This window comes from Bufo gargarizans, chromosome 2 (genome assembly GCF_014858855.1).
Source record: "Bufo gargarizans isolate SCDJY-AF-19 chromosome 2, ASM1485885v1, whole genome shotgun sequence".
Classification (NCBI taxonomy): domain Eukaryota; kingdom Metazoa; phylum Chordata; class Amphibia; order Anura; family Bufonidae; genus Bufo; species Bufo gargarizans.
In genome coordinates, this window is record NC_058081.1 from 337,225,494 (window position 1) to 337,251,609 (window position 26,116).

The following is a 26,116-nucleotide window of genomic DNA, read 5'->3' on the forward strand; positions in this document are numbered from 1 at the left end:
GGGGATCATATCTTATTCGGGGAAGGTAGTGCGCGGTATCATAGCGATTGGTCTATAATTTACGTGTTGCGTGCAGCAGTTTGTGCGGTTCTGTTGCGATACTGCAGCCAAACATAGAGGAGCGGGGCACAAGCGCCAGTGGAATATCCAGCTATATTGAATTATTTTTCTTGTTTGTAGCTGTCAACTGATTGTTGGTTTGTCATCTCTGTTGTAGCGGTGGCAGCAGAAAAGGATGGCACACCAGTATTTAAGTTCCCTCGATGGAGACTGAAGGGCAAACCTATTCCAGAGGTAGTAGATGCCTACAAAGCTGTTGGAGCCGAGCTCAATGTTCTACCATTTTGCTCCCAGTTTATACCTATGAATGTCATTGACAACCCTAAGCATGGATCTATTATCTATCACCCTTCCATCTTGCCTCGTCACAGAGGAGCCTCAGCTATCAATTGGTGAGCTTACGGTAATTTTGTTGAAATGTCATAGTAGGCAAAGCTTCTGGAAGACAAAAAAACCTTTTTTCCTTGCAAAATGTACAAAACAAACAATCATCTAGGAAATGAGATTCTACTAATTTCAGTCATTAAAGATTTGACGTGCCATGTTTTGTATGATTTTATACATATAATAAGCTTGTTGATAATAGGCTTGTTGATTTTATACATATAATAGGCTTGTTGATTTTATACATATAATAGGACATGTTCTATTTTTTCCTCTGCCTGTAACTAATGGTAATTCGCATGCCAGTATTTTTGGTCTGTGTTTTTTGTCAAAAACATGAGAAGTTCACCAAAGAGCAGCTTAGAAATATTTCCACAGGCGAGCTTATCCTATCCTTTTCTAGTGGGGTATAATGTGATGGCAATGTAATTCACAGGACCTTGATTCATGGAGATAAAAAGGCTGGCTTTTCTGTTTTCTGGGCTGATGATGGGCTGGACACAGGACCAATTCTTCTCCAGAGGGTTTGTGATGTAGAGTCCAGTGATACTGTAGACTCTCTGTACAACCGCTTTCTCTTTCCAGAAGGAGTAAAAGCCATGGTAAGAGCCTTATAGGATTTTTTTTAACACCATGTCTTAGGGTCCATTCACACATCCGTGTGTGTTTTGCGGATCCACGTATCCGTGGATCCGCAAAACACGGACATCAGCGATGTGCGGTCCGCATTTTGCGGACCGCACATCACCGGCATTCTCATAGAAAATGCCTTTTCTTGTCCGCAATTGCGTACAAGAATAGGACATGTTCTATTTTTTTCGGGATCGGAATTACGGATCGTGCTGCCCCATAGAAATGAATGGGTCTGCAATTCCTTTGCGGAACGACATTGTGGCCGTGTGAATGGACCCTTAATTGTTTGTTACAGTAATACACTCATTTGCCCCCCCCCCCCCCCCCCCAAACTAGCAGTCACACTCACATGTACGGTATATTCTTGTTCCTGCATAAATCTTTGTGATCAGTGCAGCAAGGAGAGGTTACGGCTGTGATCAAGTGATGCATTTTGTCCTCTGACTTGCTTGAACTTCCTTGTCGATCAATTTTAATGGCATGTACCCTTCCCTCGGCAGGAAAGGCAGCAGTACCCTAATTGTCTCTCTTCACTGCTACCTTCCCTTGGCTTTACTGGAAAATATACTACTTATTGTTCATATGCAAATTACATTTCATTGAAATGCATAGTCCGGAAGAATAACGCCATTTGCAGTTTATCATAGGGGGTTACAAAATGTTTAAGAAACACCAGATTAAATTGCACAAATGAAAAAAATAGTTTTTGCTTAGTTTTTTCTTTGGCTGGTTAGGTTGAAGCTGTACAATTAATTGCTGATGGGAAAGCACCTCGTATAGACCAGCCGGAAGATGGAGCTACCTATGAAGGAATTCAGAAGAAGGAGAATGCTAAGGTAGATCCAATGCTTTAGTGGTTGTAACGCGACATATAAACCACGTTAATCTGTTCATTGTCACCTGATTTTCAGTCTGTTCCTTCTCAGTGAAGCCCGTCAGGGAGCTGCTCTGATAGCTAGATCTGTAGCTCTTATCTTTACTTTTCTAATTGCAAATAAAAACCAATTTAAGCTAAATTACAATTAGACTGATAAGACTATTGCTTAAATGAGTGAGTTATGAGCTATCAGGGAACTAGAAATTGTTACGGCAGTGTCCTCAAGCCACCATTGGTCCACTTACCCTACCCGGCTGTCAGGGCCTGCCTCCTATCATCTTTTCCTTGGCAGATTCGGTCGCAAGGTTTGCTCTGTCTGTCCACTTAAGATGCATCTACTTGCCAGTAAACATTCTCATCTTCACCAAACAATGCCTGACAACCCTAGGGTACTTAAAGGGAACCTGTCATGTGGATATTTGATTATAATCTAACTAATTATATACAATCATTAACTACTAAAAAGTACCTTAGATGTATTCACTTACTGGTGTGACAGATGGTTACCTCACAATATACACACAAAGATGCCGCATGCTAATGAGCTGATTTGAGTCCAGCGTGATGTCAGTGAGTCCAGTGTATATTTAATTCAGAGCTATAACCACTCCCCTGCCCACCTGCTGTTGATTCATACGGAAAATAACTGTCATTCAGCAGCAGGTGGGCGGGGAGAGTCAGAGGCTCATGAATATTCAGGACTCATCATTATCAGCTGGAGCTTTTCAATACAAGATGTTGGCAGATTTACTGGGTCAATTAAAGAAAGTGACCCAGCATTTTGCTAAGAGAATCAGTCACTTATTTATGTTGTCCTTAGTTAGGACACCATAAAACTGGTGACAGGTTCCCTTTAAGGCACCTTCCTCTATGGGAAGTTACCTTAGCAAATACGTTTCTTAGCTTGCTAGTTCCCACAAAGGTGTGTTGTATTCGTTTACCAATCTCTGCCTGTTTACTCATGTTAGACCTAATTTGACCTGTGACCGAACTCCGTATTTGCCCTTAGCTGCCTGCCTTAACCTTGGACCATTTAGCACATACTCTTCCTGCCCTGACTTCGGCCTATCCCTGACTATGATTTTGCCTGACCCCTCGGTGCCCTGAACTAGTGTCTCTGACCTCCATGGATCAGCCGTTAACCACACAGAAACTACTCCAAAAGGTAGCAGCCACTTGGTTCCACTGCAGCGAAGTCCAGATCCCTGTATAGGGGTTAAAGGGTGTATATCAGAGGACTACCAGGAGAACACCCTTAGGTTTAGCCTGAAGTCAAATCGACTGGTTAACACAGTGGTTCCACATACACTGCATAACAGAGGTAAGGGCTACAGATCAAGCTGACAAAGCAGCTGTCTGATGGGTTTCACTGAGAAGGAGAAACATTCTGCATATGCAGTGATATGAAGGCTGAAGAAGACAACCTGCTGAAAATTTTAAAGATAAAATAATAAAATAATTTCCCCCAATGATGTCCATAGCCTTTAAATTCTGATTTGCTGAACATTTAAGCCTCACACCTGCCCAAGATTGACCCAAAACTTTGCATAAGCCCTGTCCCTTTAATGACCATTGTGATTAGATGTTTTGCAGGCTAACCATTGGGTCTAGATATCACATTACTTCAAACAATTAAAAAAGCTCCATTAATGGATCCTTGTCTATTCATATCACTTTCTAATTCACTAAATTGCCTAGATATGTTGGGACAATTCAGCTGAGGAAATCCATAATTGGATCCGAGGACATGATAAAGTGCCAGGAGCGTGGACTATGATAAATGATCAGGTATTTAAAGTAAAAAGAAAAGTCCTGCTATATCAGTATTTAGTATCATGGCTGTTGTATTTTAATTCTTTTTACAAATATTTCACCAGATAGTAACACTATATGGGTCTACTTTGCTGGAGGGTGCAGTGCCCACAGGTGAACCATTACATATTGAAGGAGCTTCAAAGGCAGGACTTGTTACAAAAAATGGACTCGTTCTCTTTGGAAAAGATGGAAAAATGGTGAGGTACCTTTCTGCAGTTGAAGGCTTGAAGTAAAATGTAATTTAAGGGGTATGTTCACATTCGTAGATTTGCCTTTGTGGATTGCTATGTGGAAAATCTGCAGCATTGTACAGTACCATCGAAGTGGAGGACATTTTAAGAACTCTGATCCCCATGCTGCATTAAGAGTATAGTCATGCCATTATGTAAAATTACATGCTAGAGCAGTGGTCTCCTTCCTGTGACTCTCCAGTTATGGCAACCTCCCAGCATGCTGGCAATCTCTGCTTTTTCCATTACGAGTGCACACAACAGTGCCCAGAGGAGATCAGTATATATTTCAACTACTGTAGATAACTTTTCAGGAATTGTGGGCATTTAAAAAAAAAATAATCTCCAGCAAAAAAAAATTTGAGTTTCTTATTGTACCTATTCATTTCAGGTTTTAATTTTTTTTTATATTTATTGACTGCACTCGAGATGTTAAAAAAAATTAAAAAATATAAAATTTATATAAAAACTATTGGGGTCATTTATTAAGAGCAGCGTTTTTGACGCTGGTCTTAATACCCCTGCGATACACCGAATCTATGTCGAGGCGCCGGCCTCTACATAATTTAGGTGCATCCACCGCCAGCCTAAATCTACGCCAGATCCCTTACTGGCATAGATTAAGATACCTGATGTAAGTGGCGTGCAAGGGGAAGAAGTCACAGATTCGGCTGCAAATCCCCTTTACGACCGAATCTGCAACAGATATGCACCAAATATTGGCGTATACCTATTGATAAATGACCCCTTATGTTACCATGTCATTAGACATTGTTAAACTTTATTTACCAAAAACCTGGAAAGTACCTTTAATGGGAATTCCAGAAGTTAACCATGGATCGCCTATCTTTAGGATAGACTGTCAATATCAGATCCAGCTGTTTGTAGAAGCTGCTGTGTTCTCTGTACACTGTGTAGTGGCTGTGCTCGTAGTGGCAGCATTGCTCCCATGAACTTGGACCAGGCATCTGCACAAACAGCTGATTGTCAGGGGTGGCGAGAATTGGACCCCCATTGAACTGGTACAGACAGTCTATACTAAATATTATTAAACAAAGTCGTTTGAAGAGCATCTGTCGGCAGAATCAACCCTATTAAACTAGACATACTGCCAGTTGGGGTTGATTATGTTGATTTAAATGATCCCAAAATACTTGAAATCAGTGCTAGAAGAATGTGCACCTTAATTCATACGCTAATTAGGTGTTCAAAGAACCGAGGGCAGGGCCTAGAACCTTGGAGCACTACTTAACTATCGCTTTTCTCCCTTAGCCACTCCACCTCCCTTTGAGTAACAGGGTCAGGCTTCCACACTGTCTTCCTGCCTGGCCATGCAATCATTCCCGTGTGTTTGTTGGTGAATGTCGAATTGGTGCATGTTGTGATCTCAGTATTGGGGTAATGAACAGATTGAGCAAGCTCTGAGCTTGCTTAGCTGTGTCCGAGGAAGTTTGGATGGCTTCTTTGAACAAGCCTCTGCTGCCAGAGGTGACCATGAAGGATCTTCTTGATCTAGTGAAGACCAGCTTGGTCACCTGTGCATTTTGTAGGTGAAGATGGCCAGGGATCCCTAGGGGACTACTAGGTAAGCATTGTTTTAATGTGTTTTTTATACATTTCAGTTAATAGTGAAAAATCTTCAGTTCGAAGATGGAAAAATGATTCCTGCATCCAGTTACTTTTCAATGGGTGATGTTGCGGTTTTGGAATTAACAGAGGAGGAAAAAGCCATGGAGTCCAAAATCAGGGTAAGCGGTTGTGTAACTTTTATTGGAGGAATAAAGGTTATTTTGTAAAGTCTTGATACCAAGAATGCACCATGACTTTATTAATGTGGCACAGTGATCTGGGTTTTTATATCTACCTTATCTTACTGGGTACTGTATAAGTTACTCATTCATAAGGTGTCTCGTTTACTTAGGATATTTGGAAGGGGATTCTAAGCAATGTTGCTGTGATTGAAGATACCACAGACTTTTTCAAATCTGGAGCTGCATCTATGGATGTTGTCAGGTCAGTGATATAGCAGGTTTGTGCAAGTCAAATGTGTCCAGTTTATTATTTTATTCACTAAATGTATCTGAGTAAAAAAAAAAAAAGTTTGCACAATGGCTGTACTTCTTTGTACAGTCAGAACTGTAAAGTAACAGGTCTTTTTTGGGCTTTGCTAAGGTCATTTTCAGCCTAATTATTCCCTTTTTCAGCTGCATAACTGGATACATTTCTCTCAGAAGCAGGAGGCCTATCCGTGACGTCCTTTCCCTTATTTCTCACTATGTTTGTTTTCAGCTCCAGATCTGACAGAACAGATACGGTGTGAGAGATCACACTAAGGCCTAGTTCACACGACCGTATGGCTTTTTCATTTTTTTACGGATCCGTTTTTCCGTTTTTTGTTTCCGTTGTGCTTCCGTTTCTCTTACGTTTTTCCGTATGCCATGTACAGTATACAGTAATTACATAGAAAAAATTGGACTGGGCATAACATTTTCAATAGATGGCTCAGAAAAAACGGATACGGAAGACATACGGATGCATTTCCGTATATGTTGCGTTTTTTGTGCGGACCCATTGACTTGAATGGAGCCACGGAACGTGATTTGTGGGCAATAATAGGACATGTTCTGTCTTTCAACGGAACGGAAAAAATGGAAATACGGAAACGGAATGCATATGGAGTACATTCCGTTTTTTTTTTGCGGAACCATTGAAATTAATGGTACCGTATACGGAACACAAAAAAACGGCCCGTACACTCGCAAAAAACATGTTTGTGTGAACTAGGCCTTACAGAAAGGCAGGATGCTCATGTGACCTTCAGAAGCAGTGTAGAAGCAGTTCTTTTATCATCCTCAGAAGCCCAGCTAGCTCTGACATGCCCCCACTTCATCTCTGCCGTCTTCTGTGTCTTTGTTGCTAGGGACAGATCTTGCCTGACAACAGGCAGTGGACTGAAAATTTGGTGGAAGTGAGACCCCTAGTGGCCATGACTTTACAGCTTTTCTTCAAGTAGATTTAGAAATTTACTGGCTACACCATTCTCTATTAAATAAAATGAAATGAAAGTTCAGTGAATCTTTGAGGTGGCCATACATATGTAATAATTGTCGACAGATGACTGTGACTTTATGTTGATTATTGTAATATTCATATCTATGCACTTTCTATTGTGTACAGGTTAGTGGAGGAAATCAAGCAGAAATGTGCTGGGCTAGAGTTACAGAATGAAGATGTCTACATGGCTACCACATTTCAAGACTTTATGCAGATGGTAGTGAGGAAATTCAGAGGAGAGGATAAAGAAGAATTAGTTATAGATTATGTAAGTCTTAGCGATAATTCAAGTGTAGGATGTAAATGTAAGAATGGACCATGTGAATGTCCACAGGATCTCTCCAGACACCCAGAAAAACTTGTTCACACATTGTGGCTTATGTACTTTTTCCCTAATAAGGAAGAGATCCCTAAATGTGAAAACATTATTGCCTTTATACCTTTATACTTCTCTTGTTTGGACCTACTGGGTTCAGCTAAGGAAAAAGGTATCCAAAAAATGCTACATGATGATTCTAAGAAAGTTGTATATCATTAGACAGTAGAGGACGTGGAAACCAGAAACCATCAAACAATGTCATAGCTTTAATCTGCGCAGCCCAATGAGCCCATGTAATGTTATTAGAGTCAGTGGAACAGCACATTGCCACAGCCTATTGGATTCTTGCCGGCTCCACTAGAGCTATTTTTGTTCTAACCTTAAACATGAGAAGAGTAGATTTAAAGGGAATGTGTCAGCTGTAACTATTGCTGCCAGTTAAAAGTAGATTTTGAAGCATAGTATTTTTTAGATTTGTTTTTATTTTCTGATTGTAGATTTTTGAACATGATGATGCGGCTGCATTCTTGCCTGAGCTATGCTTTACAGCAGCCACCATACGCCGTAGACACAATAGACTGGAGGTGACCCATTGATTTTGTATATTATTAAAATGCCTGATTCTTTTTATCTACAGGTTACATTAAATGTGAACAATATGACTGTGAATATGCCATACCAATGTTTTATTAATGGGCAGTTTGTAGACTCTGACAATATGAAAACCTGTGATACTATCAATCCAACAGATGGATCGGTGAGTGTTTTTATTGTATTAGTTATCTATATTTCTCTTCATTCTACAGTTTACAAAAAAACTAACAATTCCAGGGAAAATCTAAATTAACACTGTAAGGCCTCCGTTTACGTTCCGTTTTTGTTGCATTCCATATACGGAACCATTATTTGAATGGATCTGCAAAAAAAAAAAAAAAATGGAAGGTACTCCATATGCCTTCCGTTTCCGTATTTCCGTTCCATTCAAAGATAGAACATGTCAACTATTATTGTCCGCATAATGGACAAGGATAGTACTGTTCTTTTAGGGGCCAGATGTTCAGTTCCGCAAAAAACAGAATGCACACGGATGTCATCCGTATGTTTTGCGGATCCGTTTTTTGCAGACCTGAAAAAGCCATACGGGCGTGTGCAGGAGGCCTAAGTATTTTAGCACAATGAATCATGTGTGCAGATATGGGTCATCTCTGGACACTTGGCAGGAAGACTGGATTGTTATTCTTTATATACAATTCAGCCATAGATTATTGTTCATATATATTTGTAGGTGAGAAATAGATACTACTCACTCTTATGAAGTATGATCAGCACTTTCAGGCTGGGTTCACACTTGAGCGTTGCGCAAACGCGCGTTTTACGCGCGTTTTTGACGCGCATTTTTATGCGCGTTTTTGTAATAGTAAACGCGCGTTTGACGCGCGTTTGTGTGATTCACTACAGTGTCCTATGGCCACAAACGCCCCAAAAGTCGCTCATGTACTTTTTGGAGCGTCGGGCGTTTTACAGCGCGATCGTACGCGCTGTAAAACGCCCAAGTGTGAACCATTCCCATAGGGAATCATTGGTTTCTCCTTGTTGAGCGTTTTACAGCGCGTAGGAACGCGCTGTAAAACGCTCAGGTGTGAACCCAGCCTTAATCTTTTATTTCAAAAGAGTGAGTAGTATCTATTTCTCACCTACAAATATATATGAAGAATAATATACTGCTGAATTGTATATAAAGACTGAATACTGAGTCAGAGTGAAACTCTAAGGCTGGTTTCACACGGGCATTGCGGGAAAAGGTGCGGGTGCGTTGCGGGGTTGTAATGCGTTTTGCACGCACGTGAGAAAAATCGGCATGTTTGGTACCCAAACCCGAACTTCTTCGCAGAAGTTCAGGTTTGGGATCAGGGTTCTGTAGATTGTATTATTTTCCCTTATAACATGGTTATAAGGGAAAATAATAGCATTCTGAATACAGAATGCATAGTACAATAGTGCTGGAGGGGATAATAAAAAATTAAACTCACCTTAATCAACTTGCTCGCGCAGCCCGGCATCGCTTCTGTCTCTTTCTTTGCTGATTGCAGTCAAAGGACCTGTGGTGACATCACTCCGGTCATCACATGGTCCGTCACATGATCTTTTACCATGGTGATGGATCATGTGATGACCAGAGTGACGTCACCACAGGTCCTTTGACTGCAATCAGCAAAGAAAGAGACAGAAGCGATGCCGGCTGCGCGAGCAAGTGGATTAAGGTGAGTTAAATTATTTTTATTTATTTTTTAACCCCTCCAGCGTTATTGTACTATGCATTCTGTATTCAGAATGCTATTATTTTCCCTTATAACCATGTTATAAGGGAAAATAATAAAAGGATCGGGTCTCCATCCCGATCGTCTCCTAGCAACCGTGCGTGAAAATCACACCGCATCCACACTTGCTTGCGGATGCTTGCGGTTTTCACGCAGCCCCATTCACTTCTATGGGGCCTGCGTTGCGTAGAAAACGCACAATATAGAACATGCTGCGATTTTCACGTAACGCACAAGTGATGCGTGAAAATCACTGCTCGTGTGCACAGCCCCATAGAAATGAATGGGTCCAGATTCAGTGCGGGTGCAATGCGTTCACCTCCCGCATTGCACCCGCGTGGAATACTCGCCTGTGTGAAAGGGGCCTAAGTCAGACCGTGGTGGATAACACGTGGAAGCAATTTGATTGTATATAGGAGGACTGGATTCTCATTCTTTTTTTAGATATGATAGTTGGACCTCTCGTTGTCCATGCTGCATGCTGTGCGATAAATGCAGGGGTCTCTGCAGTACAGACTCTTAGATGTCCATTGTGTAATAATGCAAGGAGATATCGCAAAAGGAAAGATATAGCAAAAGTTTATTTAATAAATATAGCAAAAGTTGATTGGTAAACAATACATCTTTTTTTACTTATAGGTGTTATGCAAAGTCTCTTATTGCTCTGTAGCAGATGTAGACAAGGCAGTGGCGGCAGCAAAAGAAGCCTTTGAAAATGGCGAATGGGGAAAAATGAATGCTCGAGATAGGGGAAGAATGCTGTACAGGTGAGTACATGCTGCGTAACCTTAGGTCCTGTACATCGTGCCGTAATGGACAAATCTTCGCCAGATCTAGAAGCTAGCTTTGAAAGGAGACAAAATAAAACACACTGTAAAAGTAGGTCTGCACTGTACCTGGGTTTTTGTGAGCCTGGCCTCAGGATAGGTCATCAATATCAGATCAGCCGGGGCCCTACTCCCAGCACCCCTGCCGATCAGCTGTTTGAAGAGAATGAGCGCTGTATTATCTTCTCTGTTTACCTGCTCGCTGTCGACATTGCAGCGGCAAGCAGGTGCAATTACAGCTCCTCACTTGAATAGGAAGGAGCCATCCCATTGAAGTGAATGTGATGGAGGAGCTGTAATTGCATCTGCTTGCTGCTGCAATGTCGACAGCGAGCAGGTAAACAGAGAAGATAATCCAGTGCTTGTTTTCTTCAAACAGCTGGATGGTGGGGTGCCGGCAGTCTGGCCCCCACCGATCTGATAGCAAAAGCGGATAACCCCTTTAAGTATTGTTTGAGGGTTTTCAATCCCCTACCCAAAGTAGTCAGAATAAAGCTCCCATTGATAGTATGTACTTCTCTCTAGAATTGCAAATTGTGTCTCATGCTCTTCCCACCACTTCCCCAGTAAACGCAGCAGCCTTCCCTACCCACTTCTCTAGGAGTCTCAGCAAGCTCCCGCCCTTCTTAGTGATCATATCAACCAAAAAAGAAAAAGGGTAAAACACCATTTCTAATGCCTAAAGCTACTTTCACACTTGTGGCACAGTGATCCGGCAAGCAGTTCCGTATGCCAACTGATGGCATTTGTAAGACTGATCAGTCTGAAAAATGCCTGATCAGTCAGAAAAATGCATTGAAATGCCGGATCCGTCTCTCCAATGTCATCCGACAAAACGGATCCGTCATTTTTTTTTTCACATTTTTTTTAGGTCTGCGCAGGAAGGACGGATCCGGCATTCTGGTATTTTGAATGCCGGATCCGGCACTAATACATTCCTATTGAAAAAAATGCAGATTCCGGCATTCAGGCAAGTCTTCAGTTTATTGGGCCGGAGATAAAACCGTAGCATGCTGCAGTATTATCTCCATCCTGAAAAGTCAAAAAGACTGAACTGAAGACATCCTGATGCATCCTGAACAGATTTCTCTCCATTCAGAATACATGGGGATATGCCTGATCAGTTCTTTTCCGGTATAGAGCCGCTAGGACGGAACTCTATGCTGGAAAAGAAAAGTGTGAAAGTACCCTTAGGCCTCCTGCACACGACCGTATGGCTTTGGCCTGTTTCACACGACCATATGGCTTTTTCTGTGTTTTGCAGTCCGTTTTTTGTTTCCGCTGTGTTTCCGTTCCGTTTTTCCGTATGCCACATACAGTATGCAGTAATTAGAAAGAAAAAATTGGGCTGGGCATAACATTTTCAATAGATGGTTCTGCAAAAACTGAACAGATACGGAAGACATATGGAGTACATTCCGTATGTGTTCTGTTTTTTTACGGACCCATTGACTTGAATGGAGCCACGGAACATGATTTGCGGGATTTGCGGGCAATAATAGGACATGTTCTATCTTTCAACTGAAAAATGAAAACACGGAAACGGAATGCATACGGAGTACATTCTGTTTTTTTTGCGGAACCATTGAAATTAATGGTTCTGTATACGGACTGTGTACGGAAGGCAAAAAACGGCCAGTAAATGGAAAAAAAAACGTTGTGTGCAGGAGGCCTTATTCACACGTCAGTGTTTGGTCAGTGATTTCCATCAGTGATTTTGAGCCAAACCAGAAGTGGACCCTCCACAGACATTAGGTATAATAGAAAGATCTGCACCTGCTCTGTGTTTAGAGCTGCACCTGATTTTGACTCAAAATCACTGATGGAAATCACTGGCCGAACACTGGGGAACATTTATTATCCCCTTCCTACATGTACGGCGCTGAGAGGGACTTTAAACATGGCTCCTGCTTGCGTGTGCATACAGCAGACACCAGCTGCTAAAGTCCACGACCAGCGGTAATGCTGATCAAACATGACCAAGGTATCTTAATGCTCTAAAACCCAGAAGCGCACGCTTCTCCCGCCCCCCCCCCAGCACAGATTGGGGGAGCCAGCCAGATGCATTGTGCAGCAGCTTCTGTCGTTATGAATGAACTGAAGCTGTCGCACACTAGTTCCTATGGAGCCCCATAGGAATACATTGAAGCTCTCATACACTCTAGTGTTAATGCATTGGAATGTATGACAGAAGAAATCTGATGATTACTTGTTAGGCCTCATGCAGACGACCATAGTTATGGTCTGCATCCGAGCCGCAGTTTTTGCGGCTCGGATGCGGACCCATTCACTTCACTAGGGCCGCAAAAGATGCGGACAGCACTCTGTGCGCTGTCCGCATCCGTTGCTCCATTCCAAGGCCCTGCAAAAAAAATATAGCATGTTCTATTCTTGTACGTTTTTGCGGACAAAAATAGGCATGTCTACAATGAGCCGCCAGTTCCGTTCCGGAAATTGCGGAAGGTACATGGGCAGCTTCCGGTTTTTGCGGATCCGCGGTCTGCGGACCGCAAAAAACGGCACGGTCGTGTGCATGTAGCCTTAGGCTACTTTCATACTAGCATTTTTACTGGATTCGGCAGGGTTCAGTAAAAAACACTTCCTTTTTTTTTTTTATTAAAATCATTTTTATTGATTTTAAATAAGGTACACATTGCACACAATGAACAGGATCCAGCCAGTCATTTACATGGACAAAAATCTAATGCAATGATAATACATAGCAATACAAAAAAAATAAAAAATGTAACTATCACCCAACTCCCCCCCCCTCTAATATTATCTTGCAGAGAGATGACTACACCACCCCATCTTAATTGTAATTTATTTATACAACTCCCAAAGGAGGTCGTAACCAAGTTAACAGAAAATTGATCACACGATCCTCATTAATATGTAGCGTAAACTTAAGATAAATGTCCCACTAAGGACAGTTGTCCTCTCATGCAGTCCCTAGTCAGTGCTAGTGAAGCCAAACTCCCAGATTCTAACCAGCCTTGCCATATTAACCAGAATTTGTTTGGACATTTCCTCTTGACATATACCCCTCTTTCAAGACGTAACAGTAAAAACGCTTCCGTTACTGATAATACAACCATCTGCATCTGTTATGAACGGATCCGGTTGTATTATCTGTAATATTGCAAGACGGATCCGTCATGAACTCCACTGAGAGTCAATGGAGGCCAGATCCATTTTCTATAGTGGCAGATTGTGTCAGAGAAAATGGACCCACCCATATTGACTTGCATTGGGGGTCATGCCGGATCCGTCTTGCTCTGCATCGGTTGCGGTTTGCTCTCCGGTATGGGAACGCAACTAAACGGAACGGAATGCATTTTGGAGCATTCCTTTCTGTCCAGTTCAATTTTGTCCCCATTGACAATGAATGGGGAAAAAACGGAAGCGTTTTTTTTTCGGTATTAAGCCCCTATGACGGATCTCAATACCGGAAACCTTAAACGCTAGTGGGAAAGTAGTCTTGGGCATGTTTCACATGAACAATATGGAGTGTGTCAGGATCTTTTCACGGAAAAAACTGACGGTTTTGCACTTAAGTTCCATCAGTATTGTCTGCAATTGCAATCAGTTTTGTTTTTTTAACAAATCTCTTTTTATTGAGAGAAAAAAAATATCAGATCATCACAGATGAGATATAAGCAAGGATAATACGTACATTAGAAGCAAGACATAACTGATCTGACATTTTTCAGAGAACCGAAACATCAGGGTATACATAGATACATGTTTCGACATGAACATGGAAATAAAGAAAAACAAAAACATCAGTTTTGACACACCTGAAAATAAATGAAGAATAACAATTTACATCTCCTGGCAACCATCAGTGAAAAACGCATTGCATCTGGATTACATCTGAATACCTTCAGTTTTTCACCCAAGCCCCATTCACTTATGTGGGGCCAGGGCTGCGTGAAAAATGCAGAATATAGAACATGCTGAGATTTTTCCTGAACGCAGAAATGATGCATGAAAAATTGAGCTTATTGAAATGAATGGGTCAAGATTCAGTCCAGATGCTATGAGTTTGCTTCACGCATCACACCCGGATGGAAAACTCGCTCGTGTGAAAGAGGCCTTATAGTTCCCATAAGTTTTTAAAAATAAAAAAAATATAAATATTCAACTCACCCGCCTTTCCCCAAAATGTAAATAAAAAATACACATCATGGGTATCGCTGCGTGCGAAAACGCCTGTACTAATAAAATATTTTCTAATATGGCAATTTGGCCAAAAACTGATTTGCCATTTTTGGTCGCTTCACCTTCCACAAATTGTTTTATAAAAAGTGATAAAAAAGTCTTACACACCCCAGAATGGTATCAATGAAAAGTACAGATCATCCCGCAAAAAAATGAGCCCTTACCGTTCTGTACAAATAACTTCAAAATGAGGTGGAATTAGAAAAAAAAAAACACCATTCTGCCACAGTATGTTTTTTTTTTTTACACCATTTCTTATGCGATAAAACTGACCTGTTACTTTTATTCTCCAGGTAAGTACGATTAAGGCGATATCCCATATTTATAATTTTTCTTGCGTTTTAATACTGAAAAAAATAAAAACTTTTTTTTATTTTTCATAACTATAGTCTGACCCCTCTAACTTTTTTGTCGTTATGTGTACGGAGCTATGTGAAGGCTAATTTTTGCGGGGCGATCTGTACTTTTGATGATGTCATTTTGGGGTGGGTATGACTTTAGTTTTTGATAACTTTTTCAAAAAAAATTTGTGGAAGGTGAAGCGACCAAAAAATGGAAAATCTGCCATTTTGACTTTTTTTTTGATAGTTTTGCCATATGGGAAATTTTTATATATATATATATATATATATATATAATATATTTTAAACTCTTCTGGGTTTTAGAGCAGTCAGATGCTGTGGTCACATTTGACCACGGCATTTGAAGGGTTAAATATTCGCATCCGGCATTACTGCCGGTCGTGGACATTAGTGCTGGGTGTCTGTCGGCAGTTGGAGAGGGGTTAATAAATCAGCTTAATCTTATTTGGTTTAGGTCTGACCTCTAGTGGTTGTTTTCTTGTAAAACAGGTTCATATTCAGTAAGAATTGTCTCATTGGTTTGCGCATGAAAAAATAGTGCAAATGACTAGAAAAAAGTTGCAACTTTATCTCTTTCAATGCAAATAATTGCGCAAGTTTCCCCTCAAAACAGGAAAAATAAGCCAGTTCAGGAGTGGAGAAGAAATAAGACAGTTTATACATCTGATTCAGGCACACCAACATAAATACATTGGAAATAAGGCGCAAAAGAAAGACAGCTCCAAAATTAGTCTCAGAATAAGAATTAGACGAACAGGGCACAAATGCCTTCTAAACAGGGGCAAAGTCAGTTGGTAAATGAGACTTAAAAAATAAGATAATCTGAAACAGCTTTCTTAGGGCTCATGCACTCGGCCGTGGCCGTATTGCGGCCCACATATGGCGGGTCCGCAATACACTGGCACCGGCTGTGTGCATCCCGCATCATGGATCGTCGACCCACTCACTTCAATAGGTCCGCAATCCAGGAGATACGGAACGGAGGCACGGATTGGAAGCCTACGGAAGCACTACAGAGTGCTTCTGTGGGTTTACTGTACGTGCCTCCGCACCGCAAAAAAGTACTGCATGCACTACTTTTTTGCTGTGTGGACTGTAGGATGCGGATCGCGGACCCCATTCAAGTGAATGGGTCCGCGATCCGCATGCGGCTGCCCCGCGGTCAGTGCCCGTGCATTGCGGAAAGCAATTTACTATACGCAGCACGGGCTCGGCCAGCACACTGTGTGCATGAGCCCTTAGGGCTGTTTCACACGAGCGGATGCCGTGCGTGACATCCGCTCCGTTAATAAGAGCCAAGACCCGCTACGAACCGAAGAAGCACGGAGCATTAACATGATTGATAATGCTCCGTGCCTCTCTGTGATCTCTTTACTACAAAATCACAGTGACAACTTTATCTCAATGTGATTTCGTAGTAAAGAGATCACAGAGAGGCACGGAGTATTATCAATCATGTTAATGCTCCGTGCTTCTGCTGTCCGCATCGGGTCTTGGCTGTCATTCACGCAGCGGATGTCACGCACGGCATCCACTCGTGTGAAACAGCCCTTACTCCTGAAAACAGGGTCAGACTTTATAGTAAATGTGCCCCACTGACTGTGTGAATAAGGCATAATTCTCAAGGGCTCCATCAAAACAGCCGTTATCTTTAGCTGGAGAAACTTTAGGCTAGGGCTACACGACAACATGTGTCGTGCGATCACGCGACACATAGGGCACAACTACATTGCAACATGTGTCGCGCGACATTGATGTCACACCAATGTCACGCAACAATTTTTATACTGATAGTCTATGGTGTCGCACTGCAACATGTGACATGCTGCGACGTGACAGTCGCAGAAAAATCCGTCTTGGATGGTTTATTTGCTCCTGTCGTATCGCAGTCGCAGCATGTCGCATGTTGCAGTGCGACACCATAGACTATCATTATAAAAATTGTCTTGCAACATTGGTGCGACATTAATGTCGCGCGACACATGTTGCAATGTAGTTGTGCCCTATGTGTCGCGTGATCGCACGACACATGTTGTCGTGTAGCCCTAGCCTAAAGTTTCTCCAGCTAAAGATAACGGCTGTTTTGATGGAGCCCTCGAGAATTATGCCTTATTCACACAGTCAGTGGGGCACATATACTATACAAAGTGTCGCGCGACACATGTCACCGTGTAGCCCTAGCTTTAGGCCTCTTGCACACGAACATTGTGTGCCCGCGGTCGTATTGCGGCCCGCATACGGCGGATCCGCAATACACGGGCACCGGCCCGTGTGAACTCCGCATCACGGATGCGGACCCATTCAGAATGGGTCCGCAATCACGAAGATGCGGTACGGAAGCACTACGGAGTGCTTCAGTGGTGTTTCTGTCCGTGCCTCCGCACAGCAAAAAAATAGAACTTGTTCTATTCTTTTGGGATGCGGACGGATCTCAGACCCATTCAAGTGAAATGGGTCTCGATGCGTCCCAGCGCCACACGGACGTTGCCCGTGCTTGGGGACTGCAAATTGCGGTCCCCAATGCACGGAACGGATGCAAGAGGCTTTAAAGTGTAGGTTTCTGTATTCCGCATTTGTAGGCTATGGTGCAGCCATGGGTAGCACTTTGAGGGTCCTTACACACATACATTTGGAACTGCCATTTTCTATTGCTAAAAAACAGAATATGTGTTCTTTTGGATTACCTGCGGGGTTTTATTTGTTGTAGTTTTTTTGTGTGTTTTTTCTAAATGGCTGTGAGAATTGTGTTTTTTCCCTTATAATGAATGAGATGTAAAAATGGCTGAAAAAAGACAGAGCTCAGCCATGCTGCTTTTTTTTTAAAGCCCAAAAAATACCTCCACCTGATGAGCAAACATGCCAGTAGCAAAAAATGCTTGTGTGTCCTTCGTTTTATATTCCCCATAGACCTCCAGCTCACAGGTGGTGAGGTTTTTACCACAAACGCGTGAGTTGAACGCATTGCACCCGCACTGAATCCCGACCCATTCATTTCTATGGGGCTGTTCACATGAGCGGGGATTTTCACACATCACTTATGCGTTGCGTGAAAATCGCAGCATGCTCTATTTTGTGCGTTTTTCACGTAACGCAGGCCCCACAGAAATGAATGGGGTTGCGTGAAAATCGCAAGCATCCGCAAGCAAGTGCGGATGCGGTGCGATTTTCACGCACTGTTGCTAGGAGACGATCAGGATGGAGACCTGATCATTATTATTTTCCCTTATAACATGGTTATAAGGGGAAATAATAGCATTCTGAATACAGAATGCTTAGTAAAATAGCGCTGGAGGGGTTAAAAATAAATAATAATTTAACTCACCTTAATCCACTTGCTCACGCAGCCCGGCATCTCTTCTGTCTGTCTTCTGTGCTTTGTGGAGGAACAGGACCTGTGGTGACGTCACTCCGGTCATCACATGATCCATCACCATGGTAAAAGATCATGTGATGGATCGTGTGATGACCGGAGTGACATCACCACAGGTCCTGTTCCTGCACAGAGCTAAGATGAAGACAGAAGAGATGCCGGGCTGCGCGAGCAAGTGGATTAAGGTGAGTTAAATTTATTTTTATTTTTTTTTAACCCCTCCAGCGCTATTGTACTATGCATTCTGTATTCAGAATGCTAGTATTTTCCCTTATAACCATGTTATAAGGGAAAATATTACAATCTACAGAACACCGATCCCAAACCTGAACTTCTGTGAAGAAGTTCGGGTTTGGGTACCAAACATGCACGATTTTTCTCACGCGAGTGCAAAACGCATTACAAACGCATACAACCCGCACATTTTTCTGCAACGCCCGTGTGAAAGAGGCCTATGGATCCATCTCAATTCTGTCTCCTGCAGCATGTAGGGAGAGCGTAATCTGTGAGCTCTTCTCTCTCCTAATTCTATAGATTGGTGGGGGTCTCAGCATTCAGACCGGCACCAGTCAAAACCCTTTGATATGTCGCTATGACATATCAAACGTTTTTTAAAAGTTCAGTGACACTTTAGGTTTACTTACTTTTGTAACTATTAACAGGTCAATATAGGCTACATTCACATGACTGTATTTTGGTCACATTTCCATGTGGTCCATGTACTGTCCACAACCTTGTCCTTGTCTGTGTTGTGGACAAGAATAGCCATTTCTTTGTATGGCTTGCACACACCAGGTATCCATATGTTGTGAACATGCAATTTGCAGACATCAAAATGAATACCGCTGTTTAAATGTAGTCTTAGGCCTCATGCACATGACTGTTCCGTTTTTTGAGGTCCTCAAACTGTGGATCCACAAAAAACGGAAGCTGCGGAACGGGCGGCCATTGTAGAAATGCCTATTTTTGTAGGACATGCTATATTTTTTTAGCGGGGCCACGGAACGGAGCAAAGGATGCGGACAGCACATTGAAGTGAATGGGTCCGCACCCGAGCTGCAAAAACTGCGGCTCGGATGCGGACCCGAACAACGGTCGTGTGCATGAGACCTAAAGAATAAATGCATATTTACTGCTCTTAGTAACTGCACATATTACTTATAATGCAAGGCTTGCAGATCTTATGGAAGAGCATCAAGAAGAGTTGGCCACTATTGAATCTCTAGATTCAGGAGCAGTGTACACACTGGCTCTGAAGACCCATGTGGGGATGTCGGTGCAGACCTTCAGGTACTTCGCTGGATGGTGCGACAAAATTCAGGCAAGAGTTTATTTATTATAAAATATCAGATAGTTAAATTTAGTGTTTCGAAAGACCATACTCTTGTCCAGGCCAGATTTCCTGTGAAAGAGTTTGGCCCCTTTCAGACTGAGCGAGTTCCACACGTTGGACTTGCAGTGTAAGTACGCAGCAGCTTCCGTCCTGACCTTCCAGTACTGATGGGGTCACATATCATTCTATTGATTTATGATGCTATGTGTATTGAGTGGGCCTCTGCAGCGGGCTCGCTCCATACATAGCGGGTGCTGGCTGTATCATATAGCCGGCACCCGCCCGTACTGACAGGAAGCGGCGATCGCACTGCCCCTAGATGCGACTCCCTGTTCCTTCCGGTCAGAGCCCCAGCAGTGAAATCACGGGGCTCTGATTGGTTGCCATGGCAGCCTGGACGCTGCTGAAGCGCTCCAGGCCTGCCATGGCATTCTCCATACTGAGGTATGCATGAGGCACAGCTCAGAATGGAGGGAGTAAAAATCCTATACACCCTAAAATAGATCTCTATTAGGGTAAATAAGAGAGGGGATCAAAAGCTCTCATGTACTAGGCCCCTAGTAGGGCTAATAGTTATTGTGAAAAAAAGTAAAAATAATTTTTTAAACCAATATATTAAGTTTAAATCACCCCCTTTCCCAATTTTACGTATAAAAATATATAAACAATAAAAAAATAAACATATTGGATATCCGAAAATGTCTGAAGTTTAAATATAAATTTTTTTCCAAAGGTTTTTTTTTCTTTTTTAAAGTAGTAAAAAAAATATATATTCAAGTTTCGTATTGCCGCATTTGTATTTAGCTGCAGAATAAGGATGTCAGGTCATTTTTAGTACTTTGTGAACGCTGTGATATCAAAACCCCAAAAACCTTGCCAGAATTCTGTTTTCTTTTCAATTTTGCCACGCAAAGAATTTGTTTCCCATTTTCACACAAGACATGGTGAATTAAATGGTGGCATAAAAAAAAAATGCATCTTGTTCCGCCAAAAATAAGCCATCATATAACTTTGTGAACGGAAAAATAAAAAAGTTATGGCTATTGGAACGTGGGGAGGAAAAATGGAAATAGGCCCGGTCTTTAAGGGGTCAATGAAGCAAAAATCACCACCTCCTCTGGCAGAGAGTTCCAAAGTATCACTGCTTTAACAGTAAAGAATCCTCTTCTATGTTGATGGTGAAACCTTCATTCCTCGAGTCTAGATGTAGAGGATGTCCCTTTGTCATGGTCCCAGTCTTGGGTATAAAAAGATCATTGCACAGCAGTTTTTGTCCAAACTGAATAACATCAAGGTTTATAGCTTGGTACTGCAATCCACCTTCCCTCAATTTCCTTTATTCCCTTACGTCCTACCAGCAGCACAGATGGGGTTAACTGCCCCCCGTGGACTGGTAGGACCGGCGGAATTTTTAATGAGCCCAAAGACTTAAACCAATAAAAGAACTCCAGCTCCCTTAAAGGGAGGGGTTCATCCCCCAGCCCACCGTGTTTTTTTCTGTCCTTTGGACAGGTGGACTGGCGAGTCTTCTCCCTGGTTTATTTTTTTTAACAGGGGTTTGGGACGTTAGCGTGCTGACCTGAGAAGGTCTCCTTTAGTCCCTTGTTTGAGATGCGCTTATATTTGCGCCCCATTGTAGTGTGGTTTCCATGCTCACATGTCCTCCCTCCGTCATCTCCCCTGCGATAGCCGGCAGCGCTCCGCTGATAAGTTTTGCCTGGGCGCCGCCATGACCGGAAGTGACGCGGCCCTAGCCGCGACGTCACTTCCGGTTTCCCCGGCGTCTGCCGAACGTTTTTTTCGGCCGTTTTTTTCTTGCGCAGGGGGGAATAGGTGGATGTGGGGGACACTCTCACATAGGCTTAGGCCTTTCTTTCCCCTTTTTTAACAAGGGAAGGCTGTTTTGTATAGCTGTGTTTAGGGGGAGGTTTAGCCACTGAACTTCACCTCTCCCCTGGGCGGAGCTATTCTATTTAAGCTCCCTGATTCCCTCAGTCGGTCTCTGGTTGCGCTGCTTTAACAAGCTAGCTCCAGAGTCTCCTGTCATTTGTGAGACATTGCCTTCAGACCGGTCTTTTTGCTTTCAGCTATCTTTGTTCTCTCCTCTGGTTCGTGCTAATCTGGAGGGTTTTTTCTTTATTTCCATTTTTTATGATGTTTAAATTCCTCTCCTTTTGTTTCCTTGTAGCTATGGCCTCTCCTGCAGAGCCCGATCAGCCACGGAAATCAGCCACCAAGAGGAGACACCTGGCTTGCTATGATTGCAATACGCCTCTTGAGGACAGCTGCCCATTTTCTAGATGTAACAACTGTCGTTCCGCCACTGCTACAGAACCTTCAATGCAGGATATGTACCAGTGGGCTAAGACTTACGTCGACGACTCCATTAAGGGGGTCGTAAGTCTCCTTAACGAGAGACTACCCGTTCCCTCCCATATACCTATGGAGGTGCCCGCCCCCACCGATAGGCCTATGCCCCTTTCTGTGGGGTCATCTTCCTCGGATGAGGAAGAAGCGACTTCTGGCTTCTTTCCACCGGAAAAGACCCAGAAGCTTCTAAGGTCCATCAGGTCGGGGGACCGTGATGTTGACGTAGGGGAGTCTTCCGATCCCGCCTGCCGGACCCAGCGGGTCTTTAGGGCAGATGAGACCCTTCTCTCTGTGATGCGCACGGAGTGGAAAAAGCCAGAAAAAGGCCCAGTCCTTACCAGGAAGTTTAAACTAATGTTTCCTATGGCTATACCCTTAGTGGAATCATGGGGTTCCATTCCTAAGGTGGACATGGCGATTGCCAAGTTGTCCAGGCGCACTCTGGTCCCTGCAGACGATGGGTCTAGCCTGCAGGACCCCCTAGATAGGAGGGCAGAGTGCACCCTCAGAAGAGGTTACTCGGCGGCCGCAGCCTCGGCTTCGACTTCTATTGCTGCCACAGAGGTCTCCTCCTTCCTCAGAACCAAGCTGAACCAGATCCAGACGGATGTTGACCAGAGTGTCTCTCGTGACGATATCCTCGCTGCCTTTAAGTCCGTCAACCTAGCCATGGATTTTCTCTGTGACACAGCCCAACTCCAATTAAAGTTGGCGGCCAAGACTATGGCTTTAGTGTCTGCCGCCAGGAGACCTCTGTGGCTCAAACCTTGGAACGCGGATAACGCGTCCAAATATAACCTCTGTGGGCTCCCCTTTGAACCGAACCGTCTATTCGGATCTGAGCTAGACACCATCATGGAGGGTCTATCAGACAAAAAGGGGAAGAGCCTTCCCCAACAGCCCTTTCGAGGCAGGGGAAGACAAGCCCGCGGAGGCCGACCAGGACAGCAGGGACGTAAAGATTGGGGGGGGCCGCCTAGAAAGTTTTCTAGGCGTTCCCGCAAACCCACCAGGGAGGCAAAGCCCTCCTGACTATGGGCCTCTCAGAAGCTCTTGGATAAACCCTGCTATCCCTGCCGTTACGCCTCTGGATTTTCCCGTACCCCTCCCCCACCTTTCTGTGGGGGGGCGTCTTCGCTTCTTCAGCCACGTATGGGCCCAGGAAATCCGGGACCCCTGGGTCCAAAATATAGTAGCCGTCGGCTATCTAATAGACCTTATTTCTCCCCCCCCAGGAAGATTCATTGCCACACGCAGTTTTTTGCCAACCAGGCAAAGGGTCTTGGAAGCCTATATCCAAGACTACCTTTCCAAGGGAGCCCTGGAGGAGGTATCGGCAGGGGAGAAGGGTCTAGGGATTTATTCTCCAGTATTCCTGGTACCCAAAAAGACAGGAGATCTTCGGATGATTATAGATTTGAGATTTCTCAATCGTTTCATAAGAAGGACCAGGTTCCGCATGGAAACCATAAGGTCAGTCAGCCACCTCCTCAACCCTGGGGATGTGATGGCTACTCTGGACCTCAAAGATGCTTACCTCCACATCCCGATCCATCCTTCCTCCCGGAAGTTTCTCAGGATCGCGGTCCAGATATCAGGAGTGTGCAAACATTTCCAGTTTGCCGCCCTTCCCTTCGGAATCTCGTCTGCCCCCCTGATCTTCACCAAGGTGGTAGTATCGGTTGTGGCAGCATTGAGACTCCAAGGTCTGACCATTGTCCCTTACCTGGACGACTGGCTTCTTCTAGCTCCCTCAGTCCCTCTACTTTCCCACCATCTTCATGTCGCAATTTCTTTTCTGCTCCGCCTAGGCTGGATGGTCAACTGGTCGAAGTCGAACGTGAGCCCTTCGACTTCTATCCATTATCTGGGATTCATAATCGACTCTCTGCTGATGTCCCTCCAGTTGACACCAGAAAGAAGAATGCGGATTTAGGACCTAGCAAGGTTCCTTTACGTACCACGACGAGTCTCCATACGGACCCTCATGAAGATGGTGGGGCTCATGTCAGCGGCTGCGGATGCAGTCCCTTGGGCTTTATGGCACCTCCGACCTCTTCAATCGGAGGTCTTAAGCAAATGGAACGGCAGCCCCAAGGGGCTAGATTCCCTGTGCTCCCTATCCAACCAATCCCGGAATTCCCTCAGATGGTGGTTCCATCTACCAGAAGGGAAGTCTATGACCCAACCAGCTTGGCTCATATTGACCACGGACGCGTCCCTTGTAGGCTGGGGCGCTCATCTAGACGGGTCCCCAGTTCGCGGATCCTGGTCTCCTCAGGAGCGGCATCTTTCTTCAAACCTCCGCGAGATGCGTGCTATCCGGCTAGCCCTCCTTCACTTCGCCCCTCGGATTCGGGGCAAAGCAGTGAAAGTCCAGTCAGACAATATGACTGCCGTGCTTTATATAAACAAGCAGGGAGGCACAAGATCTGTACCCCTTCTTTTAGAGATTGGGGTAATTCTTCGGTGGGCAGAGCTGAACCTATCCCATCTATCCGCCACTCACATCAGAGGCTCCCTCAATGTCATCGCGGACCGCCTAAGTCGCGGCCTACCGACCATGGAATGGTCATTACATCCGGAGATCTTCAAACAATTAGTCCTCAGGTGGGGGATGCCAGAGGTGGATCTCATGGCAACCAAGTTCAACGCCAAGGTACAGAGGTTCTGTTCCCTTTACAGGGAGGACAACCCCCTGGCGATAGATGCTCTGACAATACCGTGGAGGTTCAGGCTGGCGTACATCTTCCCTCCCTTTTCCATGATCCTGAGGGTATTGATGAAAATCCGTCAGGATCAGGCCTCGGTAATAGCCATCATACCGTTTTGGCCCAGGAGATCCTGGTTTACCCAGCTCATTCAGATGAGTCGGGGACAATATTGGAGACTCCCCCCGGAGCAGACCCTGGTGTCGTGGGACACTCATCTCTGCCCAGATCTGCACAGATTCAACCTGACAGCCTGGAGGTTGACCAGTCCCTTCCCAGAGTAGAAGGGCTCTCTGAGTCGGTCCTGAGAACATTATCGCATTCCAGAGCAGAGTCTACCAGAAAGGCCTACTCCCGGATTATGAGGATCTTCACCTCTTGGTGTAGCTCCAATCAGGTGGCGTTTGCAGATCCGCCCCTCGCAGCGATCCTACAGTTCCTTCAGGATGGGATAGACAGAGGTCTCTCCCCTTCTACCCTGAAGGTCCAAGTATTTGCCATCTCGGCCTGTCTTAACAGACCATATTCTCGGGACCCGCTCATCAAGCGCTTCCTTAAAGGAGCGGAAAGATTGAAGCCTACAATACTGAGACCCGTTCCTCAATGGGATTTGTCAGTTGTTCTTAGGGGGCTAGCATCTCCCCCCTTTGAACCCTTGGAGGAGGCAAGTTTTAAACTCTTAACACTTAAGATGGTTTTTCTTCTGGCCATAACTTTGGCCAAAAGAGTTTCGGAGCTTAAAGCTTTCTCCGCGTCATACCCTTATACCATGTTTCTACAAGATAGGGTCCTTTTGAAATTTCTACCTTACTTTAGACCTAAGTGTCTACCTTTCAAAATATTAATCAGGTAGTCTCTCTTCCTGTATTACTCTCTGCCTCCTCCCCGGATGCTCCAGTCCGACATCCACTGGACATAGCTAGATGCCTTCAGATCTATGTGGATAGATCCAAAGAGTTCAGGATGGATGAAAATCTCTTTGTCCTGTTTGCCGGTAAGTCAAAAGGCCGTAAAGCGTCTAAGACGACCATTAGTCGCTGGGTTAAGGAAGCCATTAGGGAAGCCTTCATTTCCCAAGCCTTAGATCCTCCGGAGTTTGTGAGGGCCCATTCTACAAGGGCCGTAGCTACCTCTGTGGCGGAAAGAAATCTTCTCCCCCTAGAGTTGATCTGCAAGGCAGCTTCCTGGAGCTCGGAGTCTACCTTCATCTCCCATTATAGGATCGATGC

At 44.0% G+C, this 26,116-nt stretch overlaps 1 protein-coding gene across 1 annotated transcript in view; it reads left to right on the forward strand.

The window, feature by feature from the left end:
* ALDH1L2 (aldehyde dehydrogenase 1 family member L2) overlaps nucleotides 1-26,116 on the forward strand; it is a 92,104-nt gene that overhangs the window by 49,974 nt on the left and 16,014 nt on the right. Inside the window, exons 3-13 of the mRNA XM_044280586.1 lie at nucleotides 218-452; nucleotides 881-1,046; nucleotides 1,812-1,913; nucleotides 3,653-3,742; nucleotides 3,832-3,966; nucleotides 5,622-5,747; nucleotides 5,921-6,012; nucleotides 7,177-7,321; nucleotides 8,010-8,129; nucleotides 10,330-10,457; nucleotides 19,644-19,794. Coding sequence (XP_044136521.1) covers nucleotides 218-452; nucleotides 881-1,046; nucleotides 1,812-1,913; nucleotides 3,653-3,742; nucleotides 3,832-3,966; nucleotides 5,622-5,747; nucleotides 5,921-6,012; nucleotides 7,177-7,321; nucleotides 8,010-8,129; nucleotides 10,330-10,457; nucleotides 19,644-19,794 — 1,490 coding nt within the window. The remainder of the gene's footprint in view (nucleotides 1-217; nucleotides 453-880; nucleotides 1,047-1,811; nucleotides 1,914-3,652; nucleotides 3,743-3,831; nucleotides 3,967-5,621; nucleotides 5,748-5,920; nucleotides 6,013-7,176; nucleotides 7,322-8,009; nucleotides 8,130-10,329; nucleotides 10,458-19,643; nucleotides 19,795-26,116) is intronic.